The sequence below is a fragment of the Drosophila montana genome, unplaced genomic scaffold (assembly GCF_035044405.1).
Source record: "Drosophila montana isolate Dmon_TW-CO22-7 unplaced genomic scaffold, ASM3504440v1 contig_2715_1, whole genome shotgun sequence".
NCBI classification, from domain to species: Eukaryota; Metazoa; Arthropoda; class Insecta; order Diptera; family Drosophilidae; genus Drosophila; species Drosophila montana.
The window spans coordinates 35,356-61,262 of record NW_026997586.1 but is presented as its reverse complement, the minus strand read 5'-3'; the positions used below and the strand labels follow the sequence as shown (position 1 = coordinate 61,262).

The 25,907-nt window shown below is 36.8% G+C and overlaps 3 protein-coding genes across 11 annotated transcripts; 1 reads left to right on the top strand and 2 right to left on the bottom strand.

Moving 5' to 3' along the window:
• LOC135429743 (coiled-coil domain-containing protein CG32809) lies at positions 1 to 25,867 on the top strand. Of its 9 annotated transcripts, none has more exons than XM_064684190.1 (18): positions 1 to 314; positions 1,184 to 1,365; positions 1,663 to 1,716; positions 1,797 to 1,936; positions 2,004 to 2,612; positions 10,881 to 10,971; positions 11,613 to 11,705; positions 11,998 to 12,112; positions 13,292 to 13,390; positions 14,329 to 14,492; positions 14,719 to 14,784; positions 14,849 to 14,932; positions 15,233 to 15,295; positions 15,454 to 15,916; positions 15,973 to 16,155; positions 16,352 to 16,445; positions 17,047 to 17,067; positions 22,091 to 22,252. In XM_064684190.1, exons 2-17 carry the CDS (start codon positions 1,260 to 1,262, stop codon positions 17,065 to 17,067), a joined length of 2,445 nt encoding a protein of 814 aa, XP_064540260.1. In that variant the 5' UTR covers positions 1 to 314; positions 1,184 to 1,259; the 3' UTR covers positions 22,091 to 22,252. The 9 variants fall into 9 exon arrangements, with proteins under 9 accessions (XP_064540260.1, XP_064540261.1, XP_064540253.1 ...); XM_064684191.1 differs by having other exon boundaries at positions 17,042 to 17,067; XM_064684183.1 differs by lacking the exon at positions 17,047 to 17,067 and adding an exon at positions 22,487 to 25,867 and having other exon boundaries at positions 2 to 314; positions 22,091 to 22,267.
• b6 lies at positions 3,106 to 8,722 on the bottom strand. Its single transcript, XM_064684179.1, has 5 exons — positions 8,075 to 8,722; positions 6,087 to 6,180; positions 5,867 to 5,987; positions 3,969 to 4,190; positions 3,106 to 3,904 (listed from the first exon to the last, which is right to left on the bottom strand). The coding sequence occupies exons 1-5, from the start codon at positions 8,598 to 8,600 to the stop codon at positions 3,194 to 3,196; spliced, it is 1,674 nt and encodes a 557-aa protein (XP_064540249.1). The 5' UTR covers positions 8,601 to 8,722; the 3' UTR covers positions 3,106 to 3,193.
• On the bottom strand, positions 13,397 to 14,097 carry LOC135429741 (uncharacterized; the record flags this gene model as incomplete). The annotated part of the gene is made up of 3 exons (XM_064684181.1): positions 14,082 to 14,097; positions 13,815 to 14,013; positions 13,397 to 13,754 (listed from the first exon to the last, which is right to left on the bottom strand). Coding segments are annotated over exons 1-3 (573 nt in total), but the record flags the coding sequence as incomplete, so codon positions are not given.
• Positions 25,868 to 25,907: the final 40 nt, after the last annotated feature.

Genomic DNA, 25,907 nt, shown 5'->3' with positions numbered 1-25,907 from the left:
GTATCGAACGGGTTTTAAACGCGGTCAATTGCGACGACGGCTGCGATTAGCGCGAGATGAGTCAAAAACATCATTAAATCTCGAGATCTAACTGACAAAGTGTATAAATTTGACGTTAAGCAGCAAAGAGGCCCGGCCATGCTACTGGTACAACATATTTTTCATTTACAACAGTACATATGTACGTATGTACTTGTACTCCAATTTCCTTGTCCTTATTCGGCTGAATAAAGCATTTCATAAGAATTATAATTGTTAAACATAATTAGATGCGTATCTACATAATGCAGTCCGCATTAAACAATTTTTAGATGGTAAATACTGTCATACTGTCATATACATATATGTGCCTACATACATACATACATATATCTTTATACCCTCGATTCAGACGTATGTATGCATATTCATATGTAAATACAGCTGCAATGTCCTTTGAAATGCCACTACAATAAGATATTTTGATATTCAAACAAAATTTTCGAAACATTCACTTTGAAGCTTGCATGTACGTATGTTTGTGCATACATATGAACATATGTGTGTATGTATGTATGCAGGCCCCGAAAGGAGCATAAAGTATTCGTACTTATTCGGCGGTTATTGATGCTTGGCATTTTCCACCACACCCACGTACACTCAATACATACATACATATGTACACTAAATACTTACACATGTTTGCTCACAAGTGCTTTTGCATTTATAAGTAGTGTAAAATATGTATATGGTTATGTTCGATAGGATGTGTATATGTTCATGCAAGCAGATATAAAATTATAACACAAATTCACATACGTATTTAAATCCATACGCACATACACATTTACATATGTTTGTGAATATTCGTGCCGGTACAAAATGTAAACAAAGTTAAAATGAAGCCGCTTTATCCAGACTCATCGAAGTTTTTGACATGCATACATACATGTATACACCAATGCATGTGTATGTGCGTACATAATTGCAGTGCAATTTTAATAGATCAATACTTACATATACACACACACACACATACATATATTTATTCAACTCGCTTTATACTTAAATATTTACATACATATTAACGATTCGAATTGTATTTTTACACATATGTATGTATGTATCCATATATTTTATTTTTCACTTGCAAAAATGTATGTGAATAATAAGTATTTTAACTTTTTTTGGTTTCTTCTTACAGTGCACAAATCTTGCGCGTAATAATTTAAAAGCCAAATATAATTAACTTTTAAACAAATAACTAGTAAAGCGGCAAAATGTTGATCCGTTGGAAGAGCAAAGATAAAAGTGCATCAACAAATCAAAGTGGCAGTGCGAACAGCAGCTCATCGTCGAAAAAGAAACGCAAAGGACGAGAAGGAGGTAATTGCAAAGAATAGCTAATACGGTAAAATAAAAGAGAGGCAAGCAAAATAATTGCACATACAAATGCATATGCTCATACATATATACATGTAAGTTCATACATATATGTATTCATACATATACATATGTAAATACATGCCATTTAAAATAAACCGGGTCTGGCAAAATATGTACATACCTTGGAACTTGCAGGCATTGCAATAATCGATATCAACTATCATCTATCGATAACGAGTGCGCTCGATTGTTTATTATCTTGCCGTATTATTAACGCATTTTTGGCTACATTTTCAGAAGAAGACTGGCAAAATGAGAACAAACCGGGCCGCTTGCCGACTAACGACCAAGGTAAATAATAACCCAAACATGAATACATCGGCAGCAGCACCATTATTCGATTTATCTGGTTTTTCCGTATTCATTTAAAGGAGGCGACGAGCGCAGACGCGCAATGCGCCGCGACGATCCACGGCGCCACACACTTGGTGGCGACATTTTAGTCTATGGCAGCTCTCAACATCCTCACGCACATCAAATGCCACAGCAGCAACGTGCCATGGACCTGGAAGTAAGCAAGCAACCACAACAATCCAGACGAAATCCAATTGCAACACTTTTCGTACCTATTTTTACAGATGAGTACACGAGCGCAAAAGAACAAGAAGAATCAGCCAATGCGCGGCTATGCACCCGTTAATCAGGGTCCATTGTTCGACGATGACCCCGGCATTATGTCCGAGGTGGAAACGGCTAGCACTGGCTTTCGGCGCGGCGGTAAACAGCGCTCATCTTTGCCAGTGGTGCGCACACCCTCCAAGACACTGGAGCGACCGCTGGGCCTAGTATTTTTACAGTATCGATCCGAAACAAAGCGAGCACTGCTCCCAAATGAAATCACCTCGATCGACACGGTGCGTGCGCTGTTTGTGCGCTCGTTTCCCCGTCAGTTGACCATGTCGTATTTGGAAGGACCGAACGTTAAGATCTACATTCATGATGCCAGCAAGGATATGTTTTATGAATTGGAAGATGTGCGCTCTCATCTGCGCGAAATACGCGATCGTTCGGTGCTGCGTCTCTTCGAGTCCACAGAGGTAGCCGCTCCGCCTCAGATTTTGCCAGGTGGTCCCGGCATACCACAGCCACTACCCCAAGCACCATCTAGCTGGGATCAGGATCAGAGCTACTTCAGTGAGCCAGAATTCGATTCGGACTTCAAGCACCAGCACATCCACAAGTCCAAGGTAAGACGCTTTACAAATTAAGGCCGATTTTTTAACCAAACCAGCTCGAATCCGGAGCTCCATTTTATGTGAACCATACGAACCAAACCTTATTCTTGGGCTTTTAGTGGAAAAAGTAATTATTATTTTAAATTTGAATATATATGTGAGTAGGCAAGGACTTATTGATAGGGAAAGCAGGTTCGAAACGGAAACCATTTTTGATTATTGGGCTAGTATCCCCGAATTAAATATAAGAGAAAGATTGTAGTTAGTTTTATTTGCCAAAGGTTCGTTGGTTTTATAAACAACTATTTCAAGACCGTGGATACCCACCGTGATATATATATTTATATAAATATGTGCATATATACATAGAGGTGAGGAAAAAGTCGGTTGCCCAGCTTTAAAACGTATGTATGTACATGCATATGTTTAATATACGTACATACGTGGATACTTATTTACTGTACAAAAAAAAAACAAACAAAATAACATATGTAATTATGTACAATAAGCGTTATATGCACCGCCCTGCTCCTTGCCCCCTGCTCCTTGCTGCTTAAATGTATTTATTTTTTGCTGACTGGTGGTAGAGGCAGCTAGAAGTTGCCGCAGGTGCCCACACTGAGACCCTTGAGCGTGTTATTCATGTGCTCCTCCACGTTCTTCCAGGCAAACACAATCGCACCCTGAAATGGCTCCGGGTCGCAGTTGCTGCAGATGCCCATGACTGCCTTGACTTCCTCTTCGGCAGGTTCGCGGTCGTGTGAACTGATTTCCTCCTCAAGAGTCATTTTCAAAGTCAAATCCTGCTTGAACTGCTGACCTCCAAAGTCGGCAAGACCGTTGTATTTGCTAAACTCGTCGCTGCTGCTGCTGCTGCTGCTGCCAAGGCCATCATCCACAACAGAACCATCGTCCAGTAAGACGAGGCCTCGTTTCCGCAGCTTCTTGTCGTTCGTTGGAGTCGCCGCGTCTCGTTTGAACTGTATATGCGTCTCTGTCTCATCTATGAACTGCACATTGGCCGAGTTGCTGAGCATCTGGAACCGTCCCGCCTCACTTGCGGGTCGGCTTTGGGATATGGGCGAAATACCAAGTAGCTGCTGGGCCACCAATCGAGAACCAGCATTAATCTGACCGTTGACGAAATTCGTGTTGACGGTTATTGCTTGTTGTTGAGGCTGGAATTCAGCAGCGTTGGCGCCGTTCGGTTTCTGCGTTGGCCCTGAACCGGCCAGATTGATGCGCACTCTGGTGGGGATTTGGCCGCTGGCGAGCAGCGAGTGCATCGGCTGAGGTCGATTTATCTGTGTTGAGTCATCAAGTTATTAGTTGTCGTCCGATAAGGGAGCATAACCGTTAAATACTGACCATTGGCGGCACACGCGGTGTGCTGGACACCTCCTGACCATCGTGGTCGACATGGTGCACATGGTGGTGCTTGTGATCCCGATGTGCCTTGCCCGCGCTCAATGCTACGCGATAAATTTGTACCATTGTTACCTCAAAGTGCAGACCGTGACTCACTTCACCGGTAACGGAGCTGCCGCCTGATCGCAGTATTCCTTTTGCCGGTATTTTATGGCCTACTAGCTGTAAAATGTTTGATCGATTATAAAATAATAAACATAACTGAATTGGGATTCATGCAACATGCAACAGTTGTAGGCTTTCTAATGCACCTAAACTGCAACTTGACCAAAATAATGCAAACATTTTTATACCCTTGCAGAGGGTATTATAATTTGGTCGTGAGATGTGTAACGCATAGGAGGAGCCAAATAAAGTGTATATATTCTTGATCAGTATCAACAGCCGAGTCTATCGTCATGCAACTTTGCAGAAAAGCCTCTTACTGTTCCACACATTACATATGTCGGAACCGACTGGATTGTACCACTATATCATATAGCTGCCATAGGAACCATCGGTCAAAAAGTAGATTGTTGTATGAACAATTTTGTTGTTTATCAAGCTATTTTGACCAAACTCTGCATTTCGATATTTCACTATGCTCCCTACCATTATGCCAAATCTTGTCTACATCGGACCACAATATCATAAAGCTGCCATAGGAACCATCGGTCGAAAAGTAGATTCTTGTATGAAAAACTTTTTTCTTTATCTATGTATCTTAACCAAACTCGGCATTTATTAGTTTTACTATACTCTTCATATATATGCAAAATCCTATTAACATCGAACCACAATATCATAAAGCTGCCATAGGAACAATCGGTCGAAAAGTAGATTCTTGTATGAAAAACTTTTTTCTTTATTTATATATCTTAACCAAACTCGGCATTTATTAGTTTTACTATACTCCTCATATATATGCAAAATCCTATTAACATCGGACCACTATATCATATAGCTTCCATAGGAGCGATCGGTCGAAAATTAAGTTCTTGCATGAAAAACTTTTTTGTTTATCTAGATATCTTGACCGAACTCGGCATTTATTAGTTTTACTATGTTCCCCCTATTTTTGCAAAATCCTATTAGCATCGGACCACTAGGTCGTATAGCTGCCATTGGAACGATCGGTCGAAAAGTAGATTCTTGTATGAAAAACTTTTTTCTTTATCTATGTATCTTAACCAAACTCGGCATTTATTAGTTTTACTATACTCTTCATATATGTATATGCAAAATTCTATTAACATCAGACTACTATATCATATAGCTTCCATAGGAGCGATCGGTCGAAAATTAAGTTGTTGTATGAAAAACTTTTTTCTTTATCTATATATCTTAACTAAACTCGGCATTTATTAGTTTTACTATGTTCCCTTTATTAATGCAAAATCTTATTTACATCGGACCACTATGTCATATAGTTTCCATAGGAACGATCGGTCGAAAATTAAGTTGTTGTATGGCAAACTTTTTTGTTTTTCAAAATATCTTAACCAAACTCGCGATTAACTGTTTTCCTCGAATAATTTTCCGCAATTCATAAAGATGCATTAAATACGCGCCGAACAAGGTGCGAAGAACATCAGTTTTGATTGGCCATAAGCAGACAGCTTTGTGATACTGTATATATATATATATATATATATATATATATGGGCACGGTGCACATTGTGAGAAAAGTGATATTTAATATCTCAGCAAATGGCATAATTCAAATATGGCTGTTAACCAATTGCCGCAATTTGTGTCGCCGTCTGTAGGCAGTTGTTGTTGTCGTTTAGCGGCTTGGTTAATGTTGTTTCCGCTGCTCGATTTAAAACGCGTAATTTGAGACTAGACTTGTTACTCACCGAATTGTGGAAGCCACGCCCGATACGTTCTGCCTTTAGCCAGACTTGCCACTCGCCGGTCTTTCCATTCCACGAGCTGCACATGTGATGCCATTGCCGCATACGCAGCGGGTAATTCAATCTGCACCAAAATCAGGTGAACCCCACAGAAAAAAACAGAGAACAGAGCCAATATTATAAACCTATATGTTACTTTTTGAATGATTGCAATGAAACGTACCTGTACATTTGCTGACCTTTTATGGCCATCGATAGGAAACTGGAATTTTGCGCATTCGCGACCCAGATTTGTATTTCGCGTGCTTCCTTTTCCACTGTAGAAGTGAGAGACAGAGTTAATTGGCTTGGTTATGAAATCAGAGCAAATTGCGTGATGCTGCTGCGCTGTGTTGCAACTACGAGCTCGCTCAGCTAATTAAGTGATATCCAAAAAGTGAAAGACACTTGATATCTGAATGAATGAATGAGAATCTAAATCTAGTTCATAAAGTTTGAGATTTTTATATTAGCAATGTTAAGGTACCAAAAACTGTTTGTAGATGCAGAACCAAAAGTTACATAAATATGTTCATGTTTTTGTCTTAACGGGGCAAACGATTCTCCCAACTAATTAAGTGATATCAAAAAAGTGAAAGATACTTGATATCTGAATGGTGCATGAGAATCTAAATTTTCGTATATAACGTCTAGTTCATATAGTTTGAGATGTTTATATTATCAATGTTAAGGTACCGAAATTGTTTGTATAGTTCGCGCCAACTAAAGGCAGATTCAGGACCAAAAGTAACATATTTATAAAGAAAAATAATTCAACTCCAAACTAATTAACTGATATCAAAAAAGTGTAAGATACTTGATATCTGAACTCTAGTTCATATAGTCTCAGATATTTTGATTATTTGTATAAAATTTACTTATCTTTTATTATCTACTAGAAGAAATTAACCATAAATATTGTTAAATATACAAATGGTGCCCAAATTGTTTGGATAATTCGCACCAACTATAAAGAACAAAGGAAAATATTTCCCAAAAAGTATTTAACAAAATATTTCGACTTCTGTCTACGATTCCCAAACTTCGTACGCAGTGTGCAAAAAAATAATTGAAGTTGGAAAAATGAAACGAAAAAGAAAAACAATTGTAAATTTTATGGCACACCTGAGCTGCATTTTTGATGTTCTACAAACTGTGGCAACTATTTCTCACACTTGGAGTTTAAATTTTCCAAAGCCCGTTTTAGTTTTAGCGCACTTTCGATCCTTAAGAAAGCTTCTGTCAGTCAGTTGATCAGATTTAAATCTTTAACCTATTGATGACACATGTATCTATCTTTTGACACTCGCGGAAAATATAGAGAAATCCTGTTAACATAATAGATGCATATGTAATATCTAAGAGGCAGAGTAGACTATCGTCGACCAGTTTAGTTGCAAGTAAATGTTTTTGGCTGCAGGTTTAGTAGTGGAAGGTGTTGTTGTCTCGGGTCAAGACGGCATCTCCGTCCAGGTTCCGGAAGCTTTTGCACGCAGCTCAAATTGCATATTTAAAATAATCTCAAACAGTTGAAATAACAAAAGCAGGCGGTAGCAGCAGCAGCCGCTTAACAGGCAAACAGGTAAATTTAGCGCTTATGTAATGTGGTCTGTCTCTCAAGCAACGATGTCGTCGTCGTTGTGGGGAAGTTGAAAATAGTTGGAAGATAAAAGTCAAAGAGTAGTCAAATCATCTCCAAGATACTTGCTATAATCAAATAAATGACCTGTATCTTTGTCTGTCTCTGTGTCTGTGTCTTTGTCTGTGTTGACCATCAAAAAATGTGTGTTAAGCCCTGCTGTCACGCATTTTATCTGTCAAAATCAAATCGGACAAAAACATCAACATGATCACAAATTGTCTGCTGGCATGAGATCAAAAACATTCACTGTCTATTCGCTGCGCTTGGCATCAGGAAGTTGGATCCCTTTCACTTTTTTTTTTGGGGCCAGGTTCGAAATTATGTTGGTCACAGGTCTCGCACAAAGCGAAGGTCTCTCTTAAGTTGACTCGAAACAATTAACTTACGCTTATATAAAAAAGGTCGTCGTGTTGTGATTGTGTGTGTTGATTAAAGAAAGTATCTTCAACGAGCCGGCCCGGCCCTTCTTTTTTGTATTCAAATTAATAATCCCCGAGATGAACCTACCTTAAGCCGCCCAACACACTCACCTTGGTAGGTCAACATGACATGGTCGCCGCTGTGATTGGTAAAACGCATCCAGAAACATAACGTGAACTGATCCAGCTCGGGCAACTCGTTGTTGTACTCCACCGCGCCGTCCTGATTGAATGCGAATTTCTTGACACTGCAGCGATCGTCGGAGACGTAGAGTGGAGTGCGCGGAAAGCTGAGAGAAGGTTCATCAACAACCACGTCGTCCTTTAAGCTATACGACTCGTAATGATTTTCGTGATCGTCGGCAAATGTGATCGGGTGCGTGATGCCTGTTTCCACGCCATTCACGATAGCGTCCTCCTCCTTTTGATCGCCACCAAATTGGGCATAGCTGGTGGCCAGCTCGTGGCTGCTGCTGGCCTCACCTGGATGCGATTGCTTTAGGCTGTACGATGTTATGGGGCTGCCGGAGGCAATCGGCTTCCAAGCGAACGAAATGCGCGCACCGAGCAACGTGATGAGCACAAGTCCCGCTCCACAGCCTGTTGGCCAAATTGCTCGATTGTGTAGCCTAACCATACTATTAACCGGGGGAATACCTTTGGTACTTTTTTGGAATTCAACTTATACCGTTTCTACGTCCGTCTGCGGCGCTGTCTCGCACTTTACTGACGGCCGTCTACGCATGCGCCAAAGCTGTGTCGACCGGAGCCGCAAAGAAGAAGAAAAATACAAATAAAAAAATAAACAACTCAAAAACCGAGAGCCCGTAGCACAACCCCGACGATTGTGCGAGTACGTCTCTCGGGCCAGTTGTAACAAATTGTAAAATTGTATTGAAATTGAAACTGGTTGCCGAGCTTTTTGTCTGAATGCAACGAATGAACCACTCCTATGTATGTGTGTGTGTGCTCACATTTATGTAAGTATGTACTCTCAAGCTTAGTTAAAACACTGATACAGCTGCCCACCTGCCCACCTACCAACCTGCCCACCTGCCCCTCACAGCCAGTTGAATGCGAATTATTATAAGCCAACTGTCTCCACTCGGCTTGTGTTATAATAACTCTAGCGGTTTCCTTTCATCATTAATAAATCAGTCAACATCCGATTGACAAATATTAAATGCGACAGCTAAGAAAATTGACCTAAACAGAACAGTTGTTTCTCGCCGATACCTCGCTTTTATGAGCTTCCAATGATTGTTCTTATAAAAGTCATATTATGAAGAATTCTTATTTGGGCTTTATGATTGAAGAACTATTTATAGAAAATTCTATTTTTTACCGATTCTTCACACATAAAAGATTTCATGGTAAAAGTCATGAATGCCGAGTTTGGTTAAAAAAACTAAATTTCCTCTTAGATAACTCGCGTTTATACAAAAGATCTGTCTTCTTGAATTCTTAATATATTGGAAGGTCGTAAAGGTCAAATTTGGGCTTACTGATTTATTATTTTTACCGATTCTTCATATAAAAGATTCTCTATATAACAAAGTTCTGATATTGACAAGATTCCATGTTAAAAGTCATGAATGCCGAGTTTGTTAAAGTTATAATTTAAATCTTAGTTTTAGAGAAAACATTTTTATGGCAGCTATTTAATATTGTGGGCTGATTTGACGGATAGTGAAAATATACTTGGTTAGTAGTTACCAGTATAGTTACACGATATAGAACTTTAAGTTTTATCAAGATACGCCAAGATAGCCTCCGAAGAATCAGACGTGCAGACGACTCGCCTATTTAAATCAGATCAGGTGCATATTTACTATATATTTTCGGCAAACACATAAAACGATCAAAATTATTAAACAAGAATTTATTCAGATTTAATTCTCAGCCGATCGATCGTAAGGCAGCTAAAGATATAGTAATTCGATCCATTTACATTTATTGGGGTTCAACTGTTTTGCTTATCATGTGGAATATATATATATATATACTTAATTTAATAAAATATATAAATCTTGAACTGAAAGCTTTTATCTAAGCTGAAAGATAGAAATATATTTGTTTGTTGCCTAATGTATTTGTTTGTGCTTGTGGATCCTTCGATCTGTGGATCCTTCGATCTGTGGATCCTTCGATCTGTGGATCCTTCGATCTGTGGATCCTTCGATCTGTGGATCCTTCGGTCTGTTATCGAATACCCTGACATTCTATCAGCTTCCTATTCTTATAAGTCGAATCGCCTATGATTTGAATAGAAAATAAAGGTCTCTGACAAGAGAAAGTATATATCAAGCAATATCAGCTGCTGAACGAGCAAAACAACACGTCAATAATTGGCAAAGACTTTGATTAACTGGGTGTGTGTTGTTTTTTGTTACAACATTTGTGCATCGATTATGTTTTTTCGTCTTGTTGGTTGTTGGCCCAGCCCTCTGGAATTCCCAGCCAAACATTGTTGAATTGAAATTAAAGTGAAACTTATTAACCTTTTTTTGCCATCCGAATGAAGGCCAATTGCTGCCCGTATGAAAATGTCAAGGCTGAAAAATAATAATAACTTGTACTTCACTTCTGGTTGCAAACTAAGTATTTATCTACATACATTAATATATTTGTATACATGGTTCGGGGCTTAGGCTTACAGTTTGAACCGGCTTCCGGCTGATTGCCCTTAGAAGCCTTAGCCAAGCCAGCTTTTAAAATAGTTTTGTTTCGGCTCAGCGGCTTTTTGGGCGACTGATTTGTTTTTAAGCTTCGGCTCATTTAAAATATAGAAAATAGTTAGGAATTTCAGATTCCAACATAAGGCTTCGTTTCATAATCCGCATCAGTAAGTCTTTATTTGTTAATAAATTATAGTTGGTTGACTGTATTATTCATGTTCCTATTATTGTTATTTCAGATTGGCAAACAACCAGCTCCATATTATGTTGGCTCCTCGCAGACCCTGCCACGTGGCATGTACGCCTCGGAACGTGCCAAAGTCTCGATGGGTGCGTCTAATTTATTTATTAGTCTAAGCCTAACTACATCTACTTTAAGTACATCTTTTTATTTGGACATAGATTTGTATTACTTTGGTTTGCTTATTCAATGGGTTGTGTTTCATCTCAGTACCACGAAGGACTGTGTACATGCACACATACGTAGTTTTGAAATATATATATATGTGTGCGTATGTGTGTGTATTGCATTAAAGATTTGTAAATAAACGAGTCCGTTTTAAGTGTTAAACATTAAAGGACCTTCCCCTTTGTTCAGAATATAAATCTTGATAAAGTTAAGTCCGTGTGTCTGTTTTTTTTTAAGTTTTATCAGCTTTACCAAATCTGAATACTATATGGATATATATATATATATATATATATATATATATTGGAATAATAACTAAAGATTAATTGTTGTTTCTTGTGTTTTCTTAAAAGTTATGTTCAATAAGTTAATTTACGTTATAAAAAAAATATTGGGTGTAAATAAAAGAGTTTGTTTTCATATTCTATCTTTATAAATATGTATGAATAATATAGCATAGCATACATACATATTTATATATACAATTACGTTGAACATGCTTTTGTTTAAAAACCCCATGCGTAAATCTATTATGTATAATTAAATATAAAATATAAAAAAGGAACGCCTGTGAAACCATTCAGATCGATTAATCGAAGGGGTAGCATGGAACCCCTGTTTCCATATTCCTCGGATCAATTATACAGTATACCAGGTACACGAATATATACCTCTCTTTTTTTCTTTACTTACCGATAAGAACAAATCACTTTTTTCCATGTACATTCATATATGTATAATCTAAGTTCCATTGGATACGCTTTTTATGGGTTCACAAAATTGAGCGTGACACACTTACAAATTAGTAAGATTTATATATCGAACTAATTCGTAAATATATATATATTTTGTTGTTGTTATTTTCTTGTATGAATAGTGTTTATTTTTTAGTTTTCTATTCTATATACTGCAAAAATAAACCACTTTTAACTGAGTTGATCTTGCAGACGGATACACCAGCTCTCCGGAACGGAGCGTACGTGGCAACTATGAGGAACCATACTATAGCCAGTACGGCACACGCGGCGCTGTTGTGGCGCCCATCATTGACGAGGAACAAAGGTTAGCTATAAGATATCTCTATATATACAACTGTTTGTCCTGACCGACGGACTGACTGACTGACTGATAGGTGATCAACGCACAGCCCAAACCGTAAGAGCTAGGAAACTGAAATTTTCACTGTAGCTACCTTATGCGATAAAGGTGCACGTTAGGACGGGGTTTCGGGAAATTCCACCCGCAAGTGTGGAAAAATCGCGAAAAACGTTTGTATGTAACTTTTTTGTTTACCATCCGATCGGCCTCAAACTTATTTTCAAAGATCTTTGTTCAAATTCATTTGAGGGGTGTTTCACACTTTTCGAAAAATCCGTTCCTCCTTGGTGAAAATGGAGGTCAAAGATTTGGTGGGTGACGTTTCGCGCTCAAATTCGTTTCCAAAGATCTATAAGAAAAATCATTTGAGACTTTTTTCACACTTTTCGCGGAATTCAAACTTCTTTGGGGGAAATGCGATTTAAAGATTTTTTGGGCGAAGTTTTATTTTTTCCTTTGCTTTTGCGATTTGCTTGAAACTTATTTTCAAAGCTCTACATAAGAATGTAATGAATACGTGTTTCAGCGATTTGGGAAATTCCACCCGCAACAGTGGTAAATTGGCGGAAAACGTTTCTATGAAAGTTATTAGTTTACCGTCCGCTCAGTTTCAAAATCATTTCAAATTTGTTTGAGAACATTGATTTTATAACATACTTGCCACGGGCAAGGCCGGGTTATACCCGCTAGTTAGATATATATATATATATGTATGTATGTATTATCCTACTGTTCAGACTTACTGACTTGACAACTGAAACTGTTAAAGCTGGAAAGCTGCTGAAGCTTCCTCTTGGACCAAAGTGAGTATAAAAAACATGTAGCCAATGTCTGAGCATTGATTTAACAAGCAAAAGGTCGCCGGTTCAAATCCAGCAGCAATTTCTATATCCGATTATTTAGTTTGTTATTATTCGCAATGAAATAGTGAAATGGTGGAAAATGATCGATTAAAGGTGAACAATAATAATTATAATCAGTAAATTGAGTAGAATTCCCCGAAGACAAAAAATATTTGTTTTTAATGTGCATAGACGCGGAATGGGAACATGAGTGACAGTCTAACAGAGTTAAGTTAAGATGTCGGGAGTTTATTCTAATATATACTTATATAAATTCTCTCTCTTTCTACTATCTTCACAGCGATGTGGCCCTCGCGGAAGACCAGTACTCGTTGTACGGCATTAAAGTGGGCCCTAATCGTCTGCCGCATCGTGGTAATCAGATCTACGACCCAACCAGGTGAGCATAGCCCAAACGCTGCCTTCGTACGGATTCCATATAAGTCGCATAGTCCGCCATGAGTATATTTGGAATGTGAGCCGAGTTGATGCTCCGTCTACGTCGGCTGCGTCTGTAAATTTTGATACGCTTCACGTTGCCATTTGTATTGGTTGTAGTTGCCGTGGCCACCGGATGAAAATAGGTTGTGCCCTTGCTCTTGATGGCCTGAACGATGAGGCAAAGCAAATAGCCGCCAAACGAAAGAAAGGCCAGAGCAGTGATGCTTATTTGAAACAAGGTCTGCAGCTTGGATGGCTTCTCCTCGACCCAGGCCGGATCGCTTTGCCAGGGCTGTTGGCCCGATATGCCGTGGTCAACCCCCCTAAAAAAAAGAAACGTGAATAGGAATTGGAGAAAAGAGGGGCGTTAACCTTTGACCCACCGATCAGCAGCCATTAAAGCCAAGCGCTGCGGCTCATCAGTCGTATTGGTGCAACTTGGTGCAATATCATCGGTAAGGTCTCCTTCGCGGCGGTGTCTCTCTGCGTGAGCCATGAGTTCCATTGATTTCTTCAATACCAGCAAATCTTCGATTTGAAAATTCGACAAACAGCTTGCAAAGCGTTCTGGCGTGCTGGTCACTGTTAAGCAACAACAACAATATATCGATCAGAGTAAAAGTGGTTCAAATAATTATATGAATATCTACCGCTGCAATAGGCCATAGTTCTGCGACTGTGTGTAAACATTTGGCCATGAATGCGATTGGGCTACGATTTCTGTGCAGCCGTCTTTGTAACGCTTGCCTGACTAAATTATTTCGAGCTTTCCGACGCCTCTTTTTCGGCTTGGTTGCTCAATTAGAACTTGTCACAACTGTGAGCCAAACTTATGTGTAAATCAAAAAGTTGTATCTGTTCAATAGCGTGTCGAATGTTCTTATTTATCATTTGCAGACCCGAAGATTTGCATCGCATACGCGTTGAGCATATGGAGCGTCAATTGGCCAACTTGACTGGATTGGTCCAGAAGGCTTTGGTCAATCAAAATCCCCAAATTGCGCCAATGTCTGTGCCCACATTGGATTCCAACTATCTCGTTGTGCCAACACAAATGCAAGGTATGTCGTTATATATATGATTCTAATCCAATCGTGAACTCGAACAACGGTCAAGCAAGTTCGGTTCGAGCTGTTCGAGTTGCAATTAAAAAGTTGACTCAGGTCAAACATTTGGCTGACTCGAACAGGTAGAACTTCATTTGTGTGAATGCTTTTGAGCTTGTTTGACCGTCTATTCACAATTGTAGCTCTGATTTTTAATCTTTATTTTATTCCTTTTGTTTAGCTAATGGTTCCGCTGATGAGCTATATATTAGAGAAAAGGCACCCAAACTGGGAAAGAACTCGTGTCGTAAGTGTACTCCAAACTTTTTTGCACGTACATCCCAGACATGTGCTGTTTTTTTTTTTTTCAGAAAAATCCGTGTCCTTTGAGAAATCTGTTTCATTTAGCGACGATATACAGGGAATACCCAAGTCACATAATCCCCTACATGCCGGTAAATAAAAACAAAATTCAAGAAATTACATATCATCAAAATTTTATACATATATCATTCTTTGTTTTCGCTTTTTTGCTTCATTTGGTTTTTGTTGAAGTCAAATGATGTTTAATAATCTGGACATTGACTTTGCATTCCTTGACTTTATTTTGTTTATATATCATCCAGATATATATATCATAAATCACTTAGACAATTGTAGTAGAGTAGAACCAAAGACTACAGATCCAAACTTGTTGCCATATAATATTAACACTCATCCCTATTCAAACAAATAATTCTGCACCGGACCCAAAGCTGATACGAAACCAACCAAGCCGGCAATCAAGTCGTCTACCTTGCCGCGTACGTCGTCTCAAGGTAAGAACGCTATAAAAGAAACGAAGGGAATCATTTACTTTAAAACGACTTACAACAATCACGCATGCATTAAACGCAAATCACGTAAAATATATACTTTTTACAAATAATCAAATTCGTAAATGATTTAATTTGCTGTTCGTAAAATCAATCCACAGAGCGCGATCGCCTAAAGCCCCCTCCACCGCCAAAGCCCATTGTGTTGGCCCAGACCTCGCATCCCAGCAGCTACCGTGCGGACATTGCACTCGCACCGGAGGTCTACAATCATTTGCGTGGCTTGCAAAAAAAGGCAAAGGATTTGCGCATGGAAGTCCGAACTTTGAGGCGTTTATCGCAGGCCCAGTCCGTGGCCGTACGGGAGGATATCAAGAGCACTTTTATGCGTATACGTGCCACATTGTTGGCCAGCAATGGCAACTTTTGGGGGCAAAGCGATCAGGACACCACGCGCATCTCCCGGGAAGAAGAACTATACAAGCAGGAGGTCATACGACTCGAAAAGGATCTAAGCGATTTGGAGGCTTCGGTGGAGAATTTACGCGGCGAGGTTATCAATCGACGTACGCGCGTCAATATGACAGCTGTCGAGGACATGGCGCTGGTATTAAGTCGTGCCAGGTATGTGCAATAAGTTAACATATTCAAAATTCAATCTTAATACTGCCGCATTATAGCAAAACTGTTGCTGAACTGAAGCTCAAATTTCCGACACTATCGAATGGCTTGCGTTGCATATTATCTAACGAGATGGAGAAAGTGGTACGTGAAGAAAAGTTCCTAAAAGAAGAGCCCGATCGCCTAGAGTCGGCCTTGCGACGCTGCAAAAAGCTTACGGGCACCTTGGTGACACTTAAACGGTTTGTAAATTTCAAATAGAGCCCCGCATCGATTTAACCGAAATGCGTTTCGGATACCTCAACAATTGATTGGGTTAAACAAGTCAAGCACGAGTTGACTATCCGAAATCGAAGCAAACAAATTAACCGATGCTAGACTTTACTTTCAAATATGTTTATATATATTTTGCTAATATACAAATAATTCACCGAACAGTTTGGCAAGCGTGCAGGAACAACGATTACCACCCAATGAGCCGTCAGTAAATGAAGAGTCTTTGCGTTCCGCCGATATTTCGGTGCCCGACAAGGTGAGTCCCTCCATAGAGATGCCCATAGAAATATATATTCTTGCAAAAACCAGTACACTAAAATAAAATAGTTATTTAAAAAAAAAAAAAAAACACCTAGGGCTGTACTGCCAATGCTATTTTTGCGCATTAAACACCGTACCATACCGTGTCATACATATATTCAAATATATATACTAATGTTTAAAAAATATTCTTTGTAATTTTTCGATGACCAAAAACTAGTTGCTTTTGACCGAAAAGAATTATGCATTGGCCAAGTTTAATTTTGCAAAAATGAACTTTTCTTTTGCACACTAGTAACCTTGCTAAATATATCGTTAAAAGCCCGCAGACTAAATATCTGATCAATTTACATAGAGTGTTCTAAGAGGTAACTTTGCTTGCGAAATTTGGGATATTTTCGAGATATCACTTTATAAAAAAACGATGAAACGTAATTTAACATAATCCTTTCACTTTTGATCGGTCCAGTATAACATTTAACGTCTGTCCGTCAAATCGAAAAACATTGTTAGATGAAAATGAAATTATTTAACAATTCAATTGCTGATTGACATTATAATAATACTTTTAATATTATTGTTTTGTAAAAGAATAGGTACTCTTGCCTTTGAACTAGGTAAGTGAATATTTACGTGAGAAACAAACAAAGCAAATCTAGTCAAATCAAAAATGTTTCATCACATTCAACATTCAACATTAACTGTTTGAACCCCATTTTTAAGTACATTTCAATTTGGTAAATGGAATTGTATATGTTTTATATACATGCTTACATACACAATAGTATATACTACAAATATTCAATCATAGTAGATTACTTGGTTCAAATTTCAGCATTAAGTCATGTTTATGTTTTAACATATGTGTATAAATGCTTACAACTAATTAAAAACTGAAAAATTCAAATACTCATACTTTATTTTACATTTAAATTATTGTCTGTAACCCAATTCTGACCAAAAGCTAGCCAAATTATATAGAACACAACAAATTTGTTGTGTTAATTAAAAGTAAATAGTAGGCCAAATTAACTTTTTAAATCAGCAATTGAATGAGTTTCACTTGTGTGCGTCTTTTATCATCCGCATTATTTGCAAATCTCTAATAGTTTTTCTGAGGTAAATTTTGATAATTGCCTTGAGATATTGCAGTTACGCCAAGTGAATTGCAGACAACATAATCTTTTGGAATATTTAAACAAATATATACTAGTTACCTAATTTGTGTGTATATATATGGAAAGGAATGTGAAACCTATTTTAAACTCATTTCATCTTAAATAGTGCGCATCGAGTATAAACGGTTATTCAAAACTTTGCAAGGGTTCAATAAGCAAGCTAGTATTTAGTGCTATCTAGTAAATCAATCATATTTATTTCTAAACTAATTGGTTCGTATGCTTTTTTTTTGTTTTTCTTGTTTTCTGCAGATTATTATGAACAAGTTGCAATTGGCTGTTAATATAAGTAGTTTTTTGTTCATACTGCGACACCTTCTTTATGCTTTATTTCATTGATATAGTGTTAACTCCAAAACAAATCCCACAACAGTTTTTTTTTTCGAAAGGCGAAGCTTCACCGATGTTTCTTCATCTCCATAAAAAGGGGGAACCATTACAAAAAAAAAAAACCAAATTTAAAGTTTATTTTTAATAAAAGCGAATAAAACGTTTTACGTATTGAAACACGCTATTCATATATTGATATGATGATCAAAACACAAACCAATCAAAGCTAAAAAGTCTTATCAAATGAGGTTTACCTAGTGATTTCGTTTTCTTCTTCTTGCCTTTTTTGGAACTAACAATTTTGATATCGTATACAACAACAACAACAACCACATAGTTTAACTGGCGATGGAGTTCTAACTTCAAAGAGGCAATTACTGAGTAATGACTGAAAATACAAATATTACAAAAAAAAAACCAAAAAAAAAAAAAAAATAATACAAAAAACCAAAAATTACTAAAAACCATTCTTAAATGATGATGAACTCATAAAAAAATATGTCCATTTTATTTTAGCTAAACATTATTTGCTCCGCATTAAACATAACTAGTTTATATTTTTGTATACTACTTACTACTGCTATAAACTTCTAATTAATACTAAACTCATATAAAAAGCTACATATAAGCCCAAAACACACACAATTACCAACTGCAATAATCATTAGTTACATATATATAATATATAACTTATGTGTATACATATATGAATGTGTGTGCGTAATGTGCTTTCCAAAAGGGGTTTGTCCAAAGGCAAAACCATACACCTTGAATGTGTGTGTGTGTGTGTGTGTGTGTGTGCGTGTGTGTGTGTGCACACTTCTGGGCTACAAATTCCTTCATATGTTCAGCGCTAAAGGAATTACAAATTATATAAATTACAAATTACAAATTACAAATGATATGAAGAGCTAAAAATGTTGAAAAAGCTACGGATCAAAGTACCTAAATATAATAATAGATCGCCAAATTTTGTAGTCAAAATTAATCAAAAAAATCAATGCTTGAACGTAGACAATGACAGGCAAGCAAAAAAATGAAAGGTAAATGGAATTGACACACAATTTATTATACATGTTTTCAAAAAGACTTAACAGCTACAAACTCTGTGGTAGAAAAATCGTTTTAATCTCCCCCCGTTCCATTAAATACTTTAAATCCCAGATGTCCCTATAAATAATAATAATAAAAAAAAAAAACACAACTTTCAAATGTGCTCCTAAACAACACCTCCTTGTGTGCTCAAAATATTCATATATTTTTATTAATATTCGTTTATCATTGCTTTCGTCTGTGGTCTGCCCGTGCACCCCTCTACACACATCTTACTATTTCTATACAGTCTGGATTGTAAAACTATCAACAAAATGATTTGAAAAAACTTATACATATATATTTGATATGATATAGATTGGGGACGAGGGGTTGGGGACATCAAAAATATAACAAATATCAAAACAAAAAAAAAAAAAGACTATAAAAACTCATTCTAGTCATCCAATGCTATTCATATTTCATATGTAAAGAGCATCGTGAAACTATTCCTTGTATATTCAAAATATCTGGATAGACAAGAAATTCATTTCCGACAGATCTTTCCTCTGGAAGTTGATATGATATAATCGTCCGATGAAAAGTTTCATGACTGAGACAGAGAATAGTTTCTTGGAAACAGGCAGACGGGCATATGTAGCTGTTACAGAGTGTATAGATACATATCAAGCATATATATATACTTTATTTTAGGGTTTCGGGAGATGTCTCCTTCTATAAGTTACGCATTTCTTGTCATAATTACAATACCCGCTATAAGGATATTAATATGTTGTATGCTGAGCCATAATTTGCAAAATATTCCATCTTCAATTTGGCTATAGAAATATTATTCTCTGATGAGTGAGCTCTTTATGTATCTCATGTATGGTTTAATAATTATGTTCCAATATAGGTTTATTTATTTGCATATATCTTTTAAATAAATGACATTATGCATTATGTGGTAAAGCTGCTGCGAAGCCAAACCTTGTTCATTTGTCTTCACTAATGCATTGGTTCGGGTATTATTATTTGCAAACAGTCGATATGTATGTATTAGTTCCGAAATGATTAAAAAAATTTCAACAGTAATGTTTTGCTGTTCTTTGACAACAATTCGAGACAACTTTCATATACTTTACAAAATACTTACAATCTGTTTCTTCTTCAACTCTCCTCTGTTGTGTTTTTTGTCAAATTATTTATGTAAAAAGCTCTTTCGCAAAAAGTTTTACCATAACTGAATCAAATTCATTAACTTGTGTGTGCATGCATGTATGTATGTGGGGCCCTGTCTCCAGCCTTCACTTTCTACTTACTCGTTCAAAAGATAATGGATAATGGCAATTCAGATTTTCATTTTCATCACAGAAACAATTGCAAACATACATATATTTTTATTTAAAAGACAACAACAATAAATAACATTGGTCAATTATTATACATTTATATTATTCCCCTCTGATGACTGCCGCTGACTTTTCCTATTAATTGGAATTTATGATTGAAAAACTAGAAAAAAATAAAATACCTTTGCCTTTCTGTGATTGGCTACTAAATATTTAAATAAAATTGTACAACTTTTGGAAAGAGTAAGATTCGGTATGCCGAAGACTTCAAATATGCAAACATCATATTTATAGAATGTTTATTTGCTTTCAAGAATTTTTTTTCAAATATTTATTATTAGCCCAAAGCTAGTAAACAAATAAAATAAATATATATATATAAGAAAATAATATTTGTATATTAATGTTGTAGTTGCAAAAAAGAGTATGTCTTTAAATGTACCTTTGTTTATGCATACACAAATCATTTAAAAGCGCGCAGTCAATCAATATATCATTATCAAATTAAACAAATCGAACCAAATAAAAGGCCAAGTTTTTACAAATTAATGTATGCAAGCAGTCAGTCACATAATATTCTCACTCATCGATTGTTGTCTTTGAAGTTTTAACCATCATCTATTTACCCATCATCGTACATTCAGTCATCGACGGCTTCAAATATACATATACATATATTTATTTTTAACTATGATGCCATCTATAAAAACGAATTAACAATTTATAAAGTTAAAGTCTACACACACCTTAGCCTATTTATTTATTGATAAACAATCGATCCTGAACTTACCCAAATATTTAATCGGTGAAGACTTCATTTGGAGCTATGTTTAATATACTACATCTTACATATTTCATGTCGCTTATGTATTTCTGTTTAACGTCACATAGTCTAATACTGAGTCCTAATTAATGTCTACCTCACCCCATTCGAATTTTTTTAAAAAACTATTTAATCACAAATGTAAGAGCTTGTTTTGTTTGCCTACGCATACTCTGTGTACTTCATAAAATTTGTAATAAGAATATCGATATTGCTGCATGTAAATGGGCTAATTTTAAAATGTGCAAAAAATATTCATACATATCTTTAGCCATACCGGTCCGATGTTAAAGACTTGGAGATTGCTTTGAAAGTTATTGTTTAAAAGAAAACTAAAACGAGTTTTAATCGCAGTAATGGAAAGCCTTAACTATTGGAGCACATTTATTTATTTCAGTTCTCTAAATTGATAAGATAAAATCAGATCAGCATCACCTAGGCCAAAATTCTTAATATAAAAACTCTACTGAGCCTAAGACTTGGTATGGTCTCTGATTTGTTATACCTTAAACATTGATTTGTATTATTCTGCATGTTGAGCTACTATTATTATCAAACTATATACACTTATTTTCGTTACGAATTTAACGAGCTAATTCTGTAAAATATTGTTGTTGTAGTGATACTAAATATTGTCCCATACTAAATATTGTCCTTGTGCGCACAGCATGATTCATTTGTATGCAACCTGTAAATTGACGGCATTATGGCTTTGTCATTTTTCTTTTAGCCACTAACTTGATGGGTTTTCTTAAAAGTTGTACAAAATGTATTTATTTAACAATACTGCTGTGCCACATGAAGTACTATATACATACAATAACTACTATGTATAAATGTGCAATGTTTTTGAAACTTCAATTTTAATTCAATTTTTCGGCTATCATTTATGCATTCACAATTGTACAATTATATATTTTTGTAGCCAATCCCAACACCCAGGATGGGGTCGTTCACTGTCAGCGGGGGATTCGCACCCGAAAACGCACTCGATGCTCTGCTAGACGAGCTCAAGACATTTTCAAAGCCAATTGCCCAACAACAACAACAGCAACAACAACAACAACAACAACAGCAACAACAACAACAGCAACAATTCGAGGTAAGTGATTAACGGGCCTATTCTAGATTTCGATTCTGATTTTGGAATCTTAATGATTTGGTGTTCCCCATATATAAATTCCATTCAAATCTATCAAATTCCAAAGTGTTGCCAAAAGCAAATGCGAAATCAAGAATCGAAATCTTAAAAAGGCTCGTTAGTTTGGCAGCATATTATATATAGACTTATTGACCTCTACCCCGGAGTGTATTGACAAAGGTACGCCCCGAAGACTCGGCATCCGATGAGAGCGCCCAGGCTGCTGTACAAAGTACCGTCACCACGCAAATATCCCAGGCTCGCCTTTTCACCGAATCCAACGTAAATATGCAACAGGCCAACACCAACAGCATGGTCATGGCTGTGGCAACAGGCTCCGCACAACATTCACGTGGCCCATTGACCCAGTCCCAGTCCCAGTCCCAGTCCCAGCAGCAGCAGCAGCAGCAGCATCAGCTAATGGTGCACACCAATATGGGCAGTTTACGTCGCCTGCACTCGTTCCCCAGCGAATCGGACAACGAATTCCCAGCGCGTGACAGTCTGGCAAATGGTGGCAGCAGCAGCATCATGAAACCACCAGTTCCCGAGCGTAACGCCGATTTAATAACTAAAGTGGGTCACAAACGCATACCGCCACCACCGCCGCCGCGTACCAGCTCACGCAGTCCACTGGCCAGTCCGACAAGCCCAAATGTGCCACAGAACATACTAGCTGCCGCCGCAGCAGCAGCTGCTGACAACAATATCAACATCAGCATCGAAACTGTCGTTATCGGCGGTGGCGACACCTCCAGTGGCGACAACTCGAGTGGCAATGAGTCCGGCAACGATCATGCCCAGCGGCAGGTTGCTCTCGAAATGCGGCACCAGGAACTATTAAAGAAACAGAAGCTATTGCAGGAACAATACCAGCGCTTGCAACAAATGAGCAAAATACCCTCGGTGGACATATCCTGCTCCACACAGGACCTTAAACACTTGGCCAGCGGCGAATCGAATATACAGCAAAAGATCGCCGCATTGAATCTGGCCTGTGGTGGCGACGCTGCGGCGGCTGACACTACTGTGGCTACAAATGGTGTGTTGATCAGTGATGCTACGGGTGGTGTGGTCGGCGGCGGTGGTGTTGTTGTTGTTGGGACAATTGGTACAGGAGCTGCTGCTGCTGCTGCTGCTGCTGCTGCAAACACACAATTACAACAAACATCTACAATGACCACTAAGCAGGTGTATGAGACGGAAATACTTTAACACAACTGGAAATTGGCATGGAGCGAAACGAAAATTGATATTTAATCTGTTTGTAGCGCCCGGTTAATTGAAGCATTATGTGTCTGTCTCTATCTCTGTCACTTGCACGAATTTCACCCGTATCCGTATATCACTATCTTTGTCACTCTTGCTAACCAGACATCATAACACACGAAGACTCTGTAATATCATTAATAATTGAATAATAGAATTGTTAAGAAATGTTAAGAAACTAAACTCGTACTTATACGGGTTACATCTAAATGTCGTACATACAAAAATTCATATACGTTAATGTGCGAGTGTATGTTTGTATGTACCCATTGCCAAATGAAAATCCAAAACTTTAGACACATGCACCCGAATAATAGCAGCACATAGCTGTATGTATGTATGTACATAAGTACATCTTATAGTATATGTCCCTGTTCAAAAGATTTTGGACAATATGCATACCGAGCATGAGTAGAATATTAAAGAACCCCCCCCCCGTAACGCATGAAATGTCTACCTATTATCCATTAGCGAAATATTTATATCCTGGTTCAGAGAAATAGCTGGTCCTAAATAGGCAGACCACAATGTCAAGGAAAAGCATCACATACAAACATTTTGCTGTTTACATATTTACTTTAATATATTTCGTTTTTTTTTTATTTATTTATTTTTTTATTATTTTTTTTGGTATGGGACGTGAGACTGATAGTTCTATATATCTAGGTCATCAAAATGTAATGAATAATTACTAAAAATAATCAATAGGTACGATTATATTTCTTAGAAAATAAAACTAGCTAATTTTATCCCCGACACGGTGTACTCTTTCCAAAATCCATCTATCACACTGAAAACAATTTGACGACGTTTTTGGGAAGAGTCGATTTCTTCGGAATACCGAAAATAAATGTTATTGCTTATACCGTACGCCCATTAAATGGGTATATGTATTTATTAATTTGAACGAATGTGCGCATCACATTCGAGCCATGTCGGTCCGCCCATTTATTTGTTAGTGCTCCTCAAATCAAGTCTATTGTTTTTTTTAATTATACAAATTATCATATATTCAGGCGCTCAGTTATTTCCAAGTTGTATATATGTATGTATGGCACTTCGCTCTGTTTTAGTCGAAACATATTTAATATATTTCATAGCACAGCTCTTCATAGCTAGTAATTTTTAAATACATACTTAAGTTTTTACATGTTTTTAGCAAATTGGAATGCTTTTGAAATACAAATTATGTGTACACTGACATACATATGTACATACATACTTACAAACAAACATATATAAAATGTTTTATTATACATTTAGCATAATATTCGTGTACCGTAAGGGTATTAGATGTACATATTCATATATACAATTAAAAATTTGTTGCACTTGTACCAGATTTTTATATAAATTTAAAATGCATTTCCCAGTTTTTTGGATGTAATTTTACGTATTTATGCCTTTATATGTATGTATATATACGACGGTTACATGTAACTATTCCTATTCCCTGCCAATGATACACATTTTATCAGTTAATAAGCATATTTTGTAAAAATCGTTATTTGTATGTTTCACATAGTAAATAGAGAAACATAATTATATAAACAAAATGTTCCTCGATTTTGACGTAGCTCGACTTTCGAAATCGAGCTACGCCAAAATCGACGAATAGTGAGTATTGTTCATAATCGTTAAATTACACATCAATACGATACGAATTAACTAATTGACATTTTTAATTCATACTATATACAAATATAACGAAAATAAAAAGATGCGCTCAAAATATTTATACACATTATTAATACATATTTTCAATAATGAAAGCACTTTGATTTAAATTTTGACAAATATGTATAGCATACAAAAAAAAAAGTCACGCAACGAAAATACATTCAAAAGAATTGATTACAGCGATAAGAAGTACGAAACTACATATGTGAAAGTATTTAAATACTATAAAGCGGCAAAACTTAATAATGATAAAACTTATTAAACATATTTTAAAATATAGTAATGCATAAAAACACCACCAAATCAAATGGTATTGAATGTATGTATGTATGTATACGTAAATGTTTTTCTTATTAGGCACACACACATTTACACACAATCAACTGCAAACATGCGTGGCAATACTTCTAGTAACATGGCATAAAGTAGGTACTATAAAGATTAATAACAATAATAAAAATATATAAAAAAAAAAAAACCAAAAACAAACAACTATACAAAATCATCATGCATAGATGTGAACATAAAAATGCGCATTTTTTTCTTAAAATTATTGTAATACATATTTAAATTGCAAGAAACCACAACAATAAATATATCATACGCAAAGTAGCCCCAGCTGTACTGATTTTAATCGAATTTTTAGAAGGCG

Bases quoted from the DNA above. Each gene is read 5' to 3' on its own strand.
- LOC135429743 (XM_064684183.1), top strand. From the start codon at position 1,260: ATGTTGATCCGTTGGAAGAGCAAAGATAAAAGTGCATCAACAAATCAA. The intron at 14,493-14,718 runs GTATGTCGTTAT...CCTTTTGTTTAG, and splicing joins TGTGCCAACACAAATGCAAG to CTAATGGTTCCGCTGATGAG. The intron at 22,268-22,486 runs GTAAGTGATTAA...GTATTGACAAAG, and splicing joins AACAACAGCAACAATTCGAG to GTACGCCCCGAAGACTCGGC.
- b6 (XM_064684179.1), bottom strand. From the start codon at position 8,600: ATGGTTAGGCTACACAATCGAGCAATTTGGCCAACAGGCTGTGGAGCG. The intron at 6,181-8,074 runs GTGAGTGTGTTG...TCACTTCTACAG, and splicing joins TGTCATGTTGACCTACCAAG to TGGAAAAGGAAGCACGCGAA. The intron at 4,191-5,866 runs GTGAGTAACAAG...AACATTTTACAG, and splicing joins GGCGTGGCTTCCACAATTCG to CTAGTAGGCCATAAAATACC.